The 14020-nt window shown below is 39.4% G+C and overlaps 1 protein-coding gene across 1 annotated transcript; it reads left to right on the top strand.

The window, feature by feature from the left end:
- Window positions 1–5888: 5888 nt before the first annotated feature.
- On the top strand, window positions 5889–13535 carry KCNJ8 (potassium inwardly rectifying channel subfamily J member 8). The gene is made up of 3 exons (XM_059934530.1): window positions 5889–6176; window positions 7010–7450; window positions 12461–13535. The coding sequence occupies exons 2-3, from the start codon at window positions 7077–7079 to the stop codon at window positions 13359–13361; spliced, it is 1275 nt and encodes a 424-aa protein (XP_059790513.1). The 5' UTR covers window positions 5889–6176; window positions 7010–7076; the 3' UTR covers window positions 13362–13535.
- Window positions 13536–14020: the final 485 nt, after the last annotated feature.

Below are 14020 nucleotides of genomic sequence, written 5' to 3'. Positions count from 1 at the left end.
CCTGGAAAAACCAATAGTGACAGCCACTATTCTTCATCTTCTCTTGGAGGAGACCCTACCAGCTTTATTTAGTACTAGCATTTTGTACACTAACAGCAGAAAATAATTACCATGGGTACTCTCTACTTGATTGAAGGAACCACTTTTCTCTTGGAGACACTATTACAGTAAACCAGACATGTTGATTTCCTGGGTCTCTATTTTATTACCAGTATCTTAGCTGGCTCCCTTTCAGTCCCCTGTCTTGATTAAACTCAGGAGTTGAGGAGATGCCAGTACAAGTACTGGATAGTTAGGATTCTGAAGGTTGGTGAGGTCTCAAAAAGAATACTCAAGTCTATAAAATGATATTATCATGTATCTTCTTTTCTTAGTCTTAGATTAGGAAAGATAGTTAAATAATAGTTAAAGGAACCTGGGGGTCTATCCTTCCCCCCTTCCCACTGCCATACAGCTCTGAGGTCTTTTTGACCATCACTAAACCAAAACAAGCCTAATTTATTAATAAGAACTGACATTTTTAAGTACTTAGACCAGTCACATCCACATCACCTTATATGGATTGTGTCCATTATTATTGTTCTCATAATAATTCTATGAGTTTCTTAAACCTAAGTGAACAAGAGAATCTCCAGGGGAACTCTTAAATGTGCTTTGTTAGAGGTGTTTATACCGTCTCATGAAGATATTTTAATTTGGGGGCCCAAGATATTATATCTTATTCTGTTCTTCCTCCATAAAAGCCTGGAGGAGCATAAAATAATGTAACCAGGTGTTTCCCACGTAGCTGGATCATGGATTAACAATCATCCCGTTGAGATATTATTCAGTGAAAAGAGTTTAGGATTAGGGGTCAGATGTTTTGAGTTTGTTGTAGCTTTCCACCCGCTAGGTATTTGATTTTACACATCATTGTGCTATATTCAATTCGACTGTTGTGTAAGATAAGGAAAATAACCTAATTCTCACACAGCTGCCCTCAGATTAGTTCAATATTTTTCATCACCTAGAATGTGCAGACTCTGAATCTTTATTCATTGGGTGAATGGAGAGATGGATAGATCAGTGAATGCACTTCCCAGTTTTCCCATCTCATCTCCTGCTTTTCCTCACTTCCATCTGATATATGGATCTTGTTACTATTCTTCAAACACACCAAGCTTCTTCCCGCCTCAAAGCCTTTATACTTGCTCTCAGGCTGCCTGAGCCCCTGGCTGATTCTTTTTTCAAATCTCACCTTCTTAAAGAGGCCTTTTCTGAACTCTATGTAAAATTGCCAATCGCTGGCCCCAGTTACTCTCAATCCTTATCCTGCTTTACTCTCTTTATAAGTTTCAAAACCATTGATAATTATAGACTATATTATTTGTCTACTTGTTCACTAACATCTTCCTCCCTAAGAATGCATTGGAGCAGGGACTTTGTTTTGTTCACCTGGTTGTACATTAAAAGGTAGTGATTGTTATGAATGCCCCCTTCATGATTTGCAGATTCACACCTGTGAGCTGGCAAAAGTTTGAGGCCTTGAGCATGCAAACTGGATGGAGATCTTTTTCATTGAATGTTCTAATGGATATCCTTAAAGAAAGGGGGTACCTAATTTAAAGGAGAGGGAGTCTCTTTTGCACATAAATAGATACGTATCTCAAAAAGAAATGTTCTCTCAACTCACTGGAACAGATAAGTACGAAGAGTTATATTGTCATTCCCATTTCATGATAACTCCAAAAAAGTGAGTTTATAACATGCTGTTTTGATTACTAGTTTATGTAACAGTTTTATTAAGATGATTCCAAAGCAATATGTTCCAAAGTGGTTTATATGAGGACACTAATAAAGCAGCATACCAAGCAAATAGACCAACTGTTATTTGGGCTGCTAACATGAATCGTTTCCATTGTCATTTTGAAGACTCTCCAAATTCTCAAGTCTAATACAGCTCAGGAAAACCAAGAGTTCTAAATTCACAAGTCACGTCAAAGGCAAGGTCATCAAATGCTAGGACTTCACCCTTTAGTCTCAAGAGTACTTTCAAGGATTTCACTGATTTGTATTTGGTAATCAAAGCAGCAGACAAACAGGAAAATCATCAGCCTTTCTCCACTTGTTTGAAGGCACCTGACAAACTTTTTTCTTAGGAAAGTGAGAAATGCAGAAACTTCTTTATCTGCAAATGAAATGCACATAGGGTCTAAAGGAATCTAACAGATATTTACTTATAAGTGAATAGATATCCTTGAATTGCTTCCCAATTACTGCATAAATTTCTCCATGATGTAACATGAGCAGACAGATTCTTACAGGATTCCTGAAGAGTCAAGAAAATCATAAAATTTAAGGTTAGCTCTGTTCTAAACTCATTATAGGTCTTCTCTAGGAGTAATGCACAAATTAGTCCTCACTCTTGAAAGAGCAATTAGGAAATTATAGAACAGTTAAGAAAACCTTAAGTGGATGACAGCAAAATAGTGATTAAATAAGTAGACCAATAAAATAAGCCTGAAGCAGTAAACGTGTTCTTGAAAAATTGATTTCCTTCACAAATTTCTCAGAGGTAAATTTAAATGTTCATTATCTGGCCCATAATATGAAAAGAGGACGATCAAAGGGGGAAGAACTAGAGATCAATTAATAATATATATTGAGCAGCTACTGTGTGTCCAGAAAGAGGTCTGGGGATACAGATGTGTCTCCATTAGGCTCAAAAGTTGTCAAGAGAAACATAACTAGCAAATGCCAAGTTTAGACAAGTTTAATATTTAAACAAGTTTAAGCAATGGGGACCTGGAGTGGTTAGGAGAGTTGCTGAGGAAGGAAGGAGTGGATAGTTTGAAGGGAGGAGAAAGAAAATGTCAAGAGAGAAGGGAGAGGTGATGAGTGATGAAATCTTTGCAGACAGATATGGCCCTAGACTTCAAGGAGATCTCCAAGCTTCAGATTACCTGCGTGGGCTGTGAGAAATGGCTGTAAACACATAAAGGGAGGAAAGACAAGAGGTAGAGTAAGTGCAAGAAAGAGAGAAACACCATGTTGAGAGCACTATTCCTTCTTTCCTTCATTTGACAAGTATTTGTTGAGTACCCACTTCTAGGAGCTAGGAACAATTCCAGACACTGGGTCTGTAGTATTAACCACAAGCTGTGTGCCCTCATGCAGCTTCCATTCACTGCAGAAAAACTAGTTAAAGGAAAAAGACATAAAGAGTTGGTTTTTAAAAATGTCAGGAAGGGAATGGAAAGAGAAAAGAAAAAGAAAGTCTGTAATATTTCTATAGGACACATTCTCCATCTTTTTTCCAAATGGCTGCTATTTGTTTTCTAGGCATATTATTGCCAAAAATTTACTTATTAACTTTTTAAAATTAACTTTCGTTATGTGCATCCTTAGTGCCCTTATTTTGAATTAATCAGTTTAAAGCATTAACTACTAAAAAGTAGGGTATAGAGTTCGTCACTTCAAAACAATTCAAAACTTGACTTGAAACTGCATATGTGGAAGAATATATCTCACTAGAAAAAAACTGAATCCTAAATATGTGTTATAGCAAAAGACCAGAATTTTCAAAGGATTCCGACATGGATTTATTTGTTGCCAGTCTTCTCATAATTCTCCTCAACACTTCACCTCTTCTTATTCAATTTTCCTCCTATTTCTCTGTCATCACAGTAAATGTCACAGTCGCCTGTGACTTTACCCTCTCCCAATACTGACTTTGTAGCATTCCTTTTGCGTACATTTGTATACTGTCCACTGACATTGCTTATTAGCCCCAGACCTCATTCCTTCTCTGATTAACACAACAGTTTCCAGGGTCCCCTTCTGCCAATCATAGAATTTTGGAGCCTGAAGGGACTCAACTTAGCAGTGCACCTTCAAAGCCATCTTGGCCTCTTTTTCCTGGTCAATCCTCTTAAAGCAGGCACTTGCGGTGTTCTCTAATCAAAATCCTTCCATGGCTTATGACTACCTCCTAAAGACAGTCCTGACTCCCTTTTCTGAGCATTTAAGGCTGTCTGTATTTTTTTTTTTTTTTTCTGAGGCACCAACGTGATTGTCAACCTTACCCTTCCCATTCATTGACTCAAAAGTATTCTTCGAGCCCCTCTGTAATTGAAGCTATGCTAGAGGCTTAAGATACAGTCACAGTTCTGCCCTCTAGAGCCCTCAGTTTCATGGGTTGTGGGGAAGGAGGAAGGGGATGGGACAAGTACATGAATAACCCATTATGTGTTCAGAGAGGTGGTGACAGAGGCTCTGCTCAGGGAGCACCGGACTCAAGCATCCGATCCTGCTCTTTTGTTGACCTTGCTTCATCAGTGCTGATTAAATTAGTTTGTTACTAAAACATGGTCCCCTCTTGTCAATCCTCCCTCATGATCTTCCTTCTCAGTAGGAAGAAGGTCTTTTCTCTGCTTTTCTCTAGACCCAAATACATCTGGTCTTTCAAAGACTAGATCAGATGCCAAATAATCCACGTAGATTTCTTTCCTTAGTCTTCTAGTCTTAATATGTCTTGTTTAGTTCTATTTCCATTCTCATTCTAATCACATCCTTGCTTCTATTAGAGTTTATTATCAAATCCATGTCTCTTACTACAACTGTCTACCTCTTAAGAACAGCAACTGTGATATATATATATATATATATCCCTTCTCCAAATAGGTGTCGATGAATGTTTCCCCAGCTAAAATAATAGGGAATAAATTGTACACCAAACAATTCTAAAATGGAATGATGAGGGGATTAACTGTACAATGTGATCCCCACACACTTGTAGTAAAACTGTCACATAAATTACTGTAAAAATTCACAACAGTAGAGGAGAGAGCTACCACTAACAGACGAGGATCCCCAGGCTCAAATTGAAGGGGTTAAGCAACTCTATCTGCAAGGGGGAAAAATGATTCTTCATTTGCCTTCATTAAAGACTAATTTTAGGTCTCTTGGTAATTAAATGAACACATTGTTTATGCTCCATACACTTTCTGCCCTGAGTCTTGGAAAATACATGAAATTTCCAAGAATTAAAGTTTCCATTAACACAAGTGCCAAATCAAGAGGTCTGACCTGTGGGAGAAAGCACATTTGTCTTTGCTGGCTCCTTTTCAAAAAGCTACAGAAAGATATTTACTGTATAACTTTCTTGTGCGCAATTGCTCTGTTTTATCATTGAGGCCATCTAGACAAGACCGAGAAGCTGCCACATTTCAGAAAGCCACCAATTACTGAAGAACGACGGTTTGAGTTCTGAAGTGTTGACTGCAGTCCCTGTTCGGGGTAAAAAATTTTTTATTGGAAGAGACTTCGAGCGGTTTTCTTCTTCCACTTTTTTTTTTTTTTTTTTTGTCGTAGTTGTGTGTCTGTGTGTGTATTTAATTCCCTGAGAAGCAGCTTTGGCTGGTGAAGAAATAACGTCAATACGAAGTGGGTTTCAGAACACTTCTTCCACTTATCCCTACTAGACGGAAATTTAATGTAAATCAGTATGTGTGCACACAGGCTAGACGCGTCAGAAGACTATTTTCTGATCTCTATATCTGGTTTTATGTAACCTGAAGTAGCACAGATATCTACCCAGGTTAAAAAAAAAAAAAAAAATCTCTTTACGTCAGTGAACTCGAATTCAGAAAGTTCTCTCCCCGGAGCTGGGAGCCTTTTAAAGACATGCGTGTCACGCTGGCTGCAGGGGGTCGCAGCTACTGGGAAAAGGGCTGGTTCTCCAGGCCCCGCCCTCCACCCCCCGTCGCCCCTCCCTCCTCCCCGGGACTCGCCTCTCCCCCACCCCCTCCCTCCCTCATCTCTGCAATTTCGGCCTCAGAGGTCTGGCGCGCGTCAAAGCCCGAAGTGGGAGGCTGATTTGTGGAGCATCACCCCCCCCCCCCAGTTCCTCTCCCCAAGCCTCTCCTCCGCCGTCGGCAGCGGCCAAGGGATAGAGCCGAGCAGGGGGAGGGGAAGAGCGACACCCATCCCCCTTCCTCCAGCCCTCCCCGCGTTCAGATTCAGCTGCACCTTTTATTATTTTAACTCTTCTCCCTAGGACGCGCGGCCCCCGGATCTGTCCCTCCGGCGGTCGCGGTCCCCGCTCCCGCGCCCGGAGATGGGACAGCGAGGGACCTGCTCGCGGTCGGCCGGCGTGTGCGGGGAGGTGCGGCCGCGGCGCCCGCTGCCCAGAGTCTGTAAGTCTCAACGCTCCTCTAAGCGGAGGGGAGGGGGAGGCTGAACGCGTCCCCGCAAATGATTGAAAATGCAGACCACGGGCGAGGTTGACAGCGTCGGATGGAATTTCGGGGCACACTCTTTTTTAATTGACTCTCTCCGCAGCCCGCAGGCTATTGTCCGGGGTTTTTCCTGCAGCTTGTATGTTTGATCCCTTCGTCGTCAAGAGGTTTTCAAGCTATTACATTATGAGTTCCACTGGGATTTTTTTTTTTTAAAGAATGCAACTCACACTTCTTTCAAATTTAAAATACCTCTACGTGATTTTCAGGTTACATAGCACATTGCTTATTATTATTTTGTCGAATTACAAGAAACATTCATACTGCGCAGGAGCTCACGGCCTTTGCCTATTTCTAAAAATAACAGAAAAAGAATTTCCCCTCTTTACTTTTAATATTGCTACATCATGTGAATAGTTTAGTAAACAGATCCTTATTTTTCCTCACAGACGTCGCGTGCTGGTATCCTTGCACTAATCTACAGACGCGGGTAATTTCAGAATTATCACTGAGCCCGCTGTTTACAGGAAGGCTGCTGGTTTTGCTGAACTAAGGCTGTGCTCTTATGTGTTCAAAACGATAAGGAATATTAAAACAGTTCTGGTTCAGACCAAGTGATTTTCCCGGGATCCAAGAACTCAAGCACTAACTAGGCTCGTGTTTAGATTAATAAGATCATACCTTTAGCTTTGCACGTCACCTGGAATGTATAGACACACCCCTACGTGCAAGGACTGAAGAGGTGAGGAAATAGGGGGGGAAAGTTTTTAATCTTCGTTTCCCTGCTGCAGGACGGGTCCCGAGGGAAGGAGAGGCAGGTCGGAGACAGGTGTACAGGCTGGCTATGGTGACGGCACGATGTTGGCCAGAAAGAGTATCATCCCCGAGGAATATGTGCTGGCGCGCATCGCCGCGGAGAACTTGCGCAAACCGCGCATCAGGGACCGCCTGCCCAAGGCCCGCTTCATCGCCAAGAGCGGGGCCTGCAACCTGGCGCACAAGAACATCCGGGAGCAAGGACGGTTCCTCCAGGACATCTTCACTACCTTGGTGGACCTGAAATGGCGCCACACCCTGGTCATCTTTACCATGTCGTTCCTCTGCAGCTGGCTGCTCTTCGCCATCATGTGGTGGCTGGTGGCCTTTGCCCACGGGGACATCTATGCTTACATGGAGAAAAGTGGGATGGAGAAAAGTGGCTTGGAGTCCACCGTGTGTGTGACTAATGTCAGGTAAGAAGGCAGCGGGATGAGGCAGGGGTGGAAAACAGTACAGAAAAAAAGATGAAACTGTCCTTTCTCTCTTTACTCTGTTATTTTGTTGCAAGTGAACTAAAGAGTTTGTTTCAGTACCTTCGGAAGCAAAAAAGTAAAAACATAACAACAACAACAAAACCAATCCAACGTATTAAAATTCTTTTCAGATGCAGCTTTATGGATGATGAGTCTTTGGAAATGTAGCGCTTCAATCCTTTGAGCTGGCCTTGAAAATATTATACCAGTTATTTTAAAATGGTTGTGGTTCAAAGGATTCCAAAGAGTGCCTTCCTCAAAAAAAACACATACTGAGTTTTCAGTCTGAAAAAGCTGCTGTCCATAGTTCCAGCATCCACAAGGCAATATCTCTGATCAACAAAAAATATTGTGCAAATGCTAGTAATGTTTTTCCACAACTTCTCTTACCAGTGACATTTTCAGAAATAATGAGAAAAATGGGAAAACACTGGTGGAGAGGTGTTCTAGATAAAAAAATAAAAAATAAAAATCCACCAGAAATGAAATAAACATAAGCCCTTCTTTATCAAGATTATCTTAAATAGCTGATTGCTTGCATTGAATTCCAAAATTAAAAGTTATGCTAAGATTCAGAACTAGAAAAAAATTATTTTTTAATGGAGATTGGTCCAAATTTTTAATGGAAGAGATTATGTAGAAGTGACTTAATGTTGTGGTTTTCTCTAAAAGTTTTAGTAGGATAGGAAGACAGTTCTCAGATTGCCCTGATTTTGCTTTTTTCTCTTATATCGTAAATATTTCAAAGATAAGTAAAGTGAATTTGATTTCAGTGATTTGCCGCTCATAGTTTCACATGGCCTAAGAACATTTACTTGGAGTGATTTGTCTCTTGTTTTGTTGGAAGATGGAAAAAGATAATATCAATTGCAAAAATATGCACTCTGCAGCGAAACATTAGTAGTAATACTAGCAACTTTTCCAGGACATTTTCTCAATAATATTCCAAATTCACATAATTCATAAAGCAAAGAAACTGAGCAAGCACCATTCTTCCAGGAAACTGTAAAGAATAAGACCTTTGCTGACCCTGAAATCTTATGAAATTAACATACCACTTCAAGAAGCAGAAACTCAGACTGTAAACTTGTCCATCCTTCCATTCCCTGAATAGTTGCAAGGCCAGCTTATCAAGGGAGGTTGCAGTATTTGTCGTAGAGATCACATGCCACAAATTTCAGCTCAGATTTTGAGGAGAAAAAACTAAATTGAATCGATCCATTGCCTTTACCATCGAGTTAGATATTATTTTCTTGTCTTAAACTTGTCACAAACTTTTGGCTCAAAGAAAATATAGGTGAAGAATGTAGGTGATCATCAGTACACCAAATATAAAGGAACAAAATACTGTGTTTAACAGGTATATGTAGGTCAGATATCATTATCTATAATATTTTTCTTTAAGAAATTTATTGGCACTGATGGTGAATCATTTTCGTATCAAGGTACATTTTTAATAAACATGAAGTAGATACACATAGAAAGAGATAAAAGAAACAGAAATGATAAACCTTAGAAAAGTAAAGGACAGATTTTATTCACAAGACAGATATACTGGCTTTTCCTGTGGGAAAAAAGTCATTAAGCAATTTATTAAAGATATGTCATCAAAAGTGAGATATCTTCAATGAGTTTGTAAAAGAACTTGACAGAGTGCACTGGTTATTAAAAGCTGTTTTACTGCTAGCTTTTATTGTTCAACAGGAGGTGTTCTGAGGCATGTTTATCCCCCTGATGGATTCCTGCTGGTTTGAACATTCAATTCACTATGAGAAATGGCATCGCAGATACAAGGAGACACACTTGATTTTATCAGTATGACAGTTTTAGCATTTTATTTATTTATTTTTCATTAGGTGATTCTCTAAAGCATATTTCCTTTTTTAAAATTTTTATTAAAATATAGTTGATTTAATCTTAGCATTTTAAATTGCACTTCTTACCTAAAAAAATATTATTGGACATCTTGCAAGGTTAAAATCTTACTGGTTTTATTTTAACATTGTGGTACTATTTATCCTTCAATGCAACATACAATTTAATCTTAACCAACCGTACATAATACTTTTTCACCAAAAAAAAAAAAAATAGAAACAGAAAAATCTCTGTTCTCTCCCAAAGGGAATTTAAAAGATGACTAATAATGTGTCTAATTCTTTGCATTTCCTTTCCTTTCCTTTCATAAGTTCAGTGTCTCACCTTGTCATCAGAACCAAAACCAACTGATTGTAATGAATATTCTCCAGTGTATCCAAATAACATTTAACATTCTCCTTCCAGGCTGGCTCACTTTCCCTTTCATGTGGATGACTTTCTAACATGAGTCAGAAAATAAACCAACATATTTCCTCTTCTAATTCAGCCTCACTCCCTCTGTAGCAGAACTAATGAGCAGTTAAACACTTTCATCTCTTGAGGTTGTTTAGCATGACAGGTGTTCATAAAAGGCTGGGTCTTGCACAGTATAGTGTTTGGAAGTAAGTTCTTTCATAAAATAAACAACATACACAATATGGCACATGAATGACCTCTTAAGCCGTGAAAATGAAACATCTGGGCATATTCATCATTACGCTGCTCCCTGAAGCATGTATAATTAGAAATCAATGTTGTATCCGTGCCCCTTCTCTGGGGTCTCTTCTTATTCTTTGCCATGTTTTTGGATCATTCAGTATTAGCTCATGTGTAGCTAGTGCAAAAAGCAATCATTGCTTTTCATGAATCTTTTTAGCAACAAAAGAGGTAAGAAAGGCAATTTTCACACTCCATTTAAAAGTTAATTAGAAGAATCAACTATGTTTCAATTAAAAAAATAAAAAATAAAAATCCCTGATTATGAACCTGAATAGAAAAAAAGCACCTGCATGTGCTTGCCTACCATTCACAGTGTCCCGCCAAAGTGCAGTACTTGACTTAGTATTCAAATATTTAAATATTTGGTCTCTCATTGTGTGTGGCATCAATACACAGCTAATACTTTGACAGATGGTCTCTCGTCTATAAAATTAGAAAAGTTTGAAATTGGGGTGTAGGGCAAACACAAGACTAAGACTCTTTCTATTAAGAAGCCACAGCAGTGTAGGATATGTAGTTAAATGAATAAATTAGTGATAAGAATAACCAAATGTGGTGCTTCTCAACCAGGGGAGATAAATCAGAATTATCTGTAAGCTTTTCAAAAGTTTTATCCAGGTCCACCCTAAACTACCAAATCAGGGTTTACACTGAGGTAAGGAAGAGAAATGCAGTTTGAAAAAGCTTCCCAAGAAAACCCTGACACTTGTTGGCCCCTTCCCTGTGCTTCTTTCGAAGACTAGGCCAGAATTAAGAGAATTCATGTTCTTATTAATTATGTAATCTTGACACAGTCACTTATCTATCTCTACCTCACATCCTTCCTTTAATAACTTCGGTATTCTCTAGATCACTTAGAGAACAAAATGAGACAATCAGTAAGAAAACATGTTTCATTCCAAATGACACAACATGTTTTTTTAAAATTAAAAATACTAGTATTTTTGAATGATGTGCTTTGTACCACTCTTTAGCACTGTGCTTTCTCTATATAAGGTACACAATCAGTGTTTGTTAGGGAGTATGACTTTAAAGGTTGTAAACAATAAAAAGTTCACTTATTACTCAGTACTTCCCATATGACTCAAGTCACTTAAACACAGATAGGCAATAAATAATAGACATCAACCTGGAAGAAAATTTCACAAAGTAAAATAAGCCCATAGATATAAATATGTCCAGGTATTATTTTAATGCTTTCACATAAACAGGCCCATCATTACATGATTTGAAAACATTAATAGAAGTGTATCCCAGAAGCCTGGAGGTAGATGCATGCAGAGAGAGAGAGAGAGGGAGAGAATGAACAAGTGCTTGTGTTTAGAACTGGACATTTGATACATTAAGTTGGATAGTCTTTCTAAAAGCCTTTTATAGCCTTTGGACATGGGACTTCCCTGGTGGCGCAGTGGTTAAGAATCTGCCTGCCAATGCAGGGGACATGGGTTTGACGCCTGGTCCAGGAAGATGCCACATGCCATGGAGCAACAGAGCCTGTGTGCCACAACTACTGAGTCTGCGCTCTAGAGCCCGTGCCCTGCAACAAGAGAAGCCACCGCAATGAGAAGCCCTCGCACCACAACAAAGAGTAGCCCCCGCTCGCCGCAATTAGAGAAAGCCCACGTGCAGAAACGAAGACCCAAATGCAGCCAAAGATAATAAATAAATAAATAAATTTTAAAAAATAGCCTTTGGACATTGACAGATGAATGGATAAAGAAGATGTGGTGTGTATATATCTATATCTATATATACATAGATATATACATACAATGGAATATTACTCGGCCATAAAAAGAATGAAATAATGCCATTTTCAGCAACATGGATGGACCTAGAGATTATCATACTAAATGAAGTAAATCAGACAGAGAAAGACAAATATATGATATCGCTTATATGTGGAATCTTTAAAAATGATAGAAATCAACTTATTTACAAAACAGAAATAGAGTCACAGACATAGAAAACAAACTTATGGTTACCAAAGGGGAAAGGGTGAGGGAGGGATAAATAAGGAGTTTGGGATTAACATATACACACTACTATATACAAAATGGATAACCAACAAGGACCTACTGTATAGCACAGGGAACTATACTCAATATCTTATAATAACCTGTAATGGAAAAGAATGAAAAAGAATATGTATGTGTGTGTGTGTGTGTGTGTGTATATATACATATATATATATATATTTTACTTTGCTGCACACCTGAAACAACTAACACAACACTGTAAAGCAACTATACTTTAATAAAATTTTTTTTTAAAAATAGCCTTCGGAGGAAGAAACCGCAAAATTTAACTTAGCCTGTTATTTCGTGTTTCAAAATCTGATCCAATGGCATTGTTTTCTGGTCTCATGTCTTACAGGTCTTTCACCTCTGCTTTCCTCTTCTCCATTGAAGTTCAAGTGACAATTGGGTTTGGCGGGAGAATGATGACAGAGGAATGTCCTCTGGCCATCACAGTCCTGATCCTCCAGAACATTGTGGGTTTGATCATCAATGCAGTCATGTTGGGCTGCATATTCATGAAAACAGCCCAGGCTCACAGAAGGGCAGAAACCTTGATTTTCAGCCGGCATGCGGTGATCGCAGTCCGAAACGGCAAACTGTGTTTCATGTTCCGCGTGGGCGACCTAAGGAAAAGCATGATCATTAGTGCCTCGGTGCGCATCCAGGTGGTCAAGAAAACCACGACACCCGAAGGGGAGGTGGTGCCTATTCACCAACTAGACATTCCCGTTGATAACCCCCTTGAAAGTAATAACATTTTTCTGGTGGCCCCTTTGATCATCTGCCACGTGATTGACAAGCGCAGCCCCTTGTATGATATCTCCGCCACCGACCTCGCCAACCAAGACCTGGAGGTCATCGTGATTCTGGAAGGAGTGGTCGAAACTACTGGCATTACCACCCAAGCGAGAACCTCTTACATTGCTGAGGAGATCCAATGGGGCCATCGCTTCGTGTCCATCGTAACCGAGGAGGAAGGCGTGTATTCCGTGGATTACTCCAAATTTGGCAACACCGTGAAAGTAGCGGCTCCGAGGTGCAGCGCCCGAGAGCTGGACGAAAAGCCTTCCATTCTCATCCAAACCCTCCAGAAGAGTGAACTGTCCCACCAGAATTCTCTGAGGAAGCGCAATTCCATGAGAAGAAACAATTCCATGAGGAGGAATAATTCCATCCGCCGGAACAATTCATCCCTCATGGTGCCCAAGGTGCAATTTATGACTCCAGAAGGAAATCAGAACACGTCGGAATCCTGACAACAACACAACCCCCAGAAAGTCTTTGATAAGATGTTGAAGAGTTTCTACAGGGCACAGACTGAAACAGAGATGGAACACAATAATTTGTCCTTCTTTATCTTAATGCACTAAATGATATGCATATTCCAACAGCAGCACTTTCTGTGTCAATAAACAGTAACACACAAGGTGGAGGGTTCTTGGCTCACTTGTTTCATCCATGCAGTATTCGCAGAGATAGGCTTAAGTTATGGAGGGGAAATGCTCTCATTTCTCTCAATTTGAAACCCAAGAATTACATTAATAGTAATAGACCTTGAATATGAAAGTGGACCAAGGAATGACGCTGTATGAAATACTTAGCGGGTGACACCACAGTTGTCTCTGTTTCTATTGTTCACTCTGGAAATGTGATAGAATGGGCAGGGGGCCCCAAAATTGTGTTTTTCCTTTCTCTCTTTCTCTCTCTCTCTCTCTCTCTTTTTTTTTTTTTTTTTGTAACTGCACCGGGTAAGAAACCTGAGACAAAAACTGCTTAGTTTTGTTTTGTTCTGTTTTGTTCTGTTGTTTATTTTTTGTTTATTTTTTAAATATTGAATTTTATTTTTTCTCAAATTGGATATTATAAGCATAACTAGTATTAGGAAAATTACACTAAAATTTTAAGCAGGGACATC

The sequence above is a fragment of the Balaenoptera ricei genome, chromosome 10 (assembly GCF_028023285.1).
Source record: "Balaenoptera ricei isolate mBalRic1 chromosome 10, mBalRic1.hap2, whole genome shotgun sequence".
Lineage (NCBI taxonomy): Eukaryota > Metazoa > Chordata > Mammalia > Artiodactyla > Balaenopteridae > Balaenoptera > Balaenoptera ricei.
This window is presented reverse-complemented; position numbering and strand designations above follow the sequence as displayed.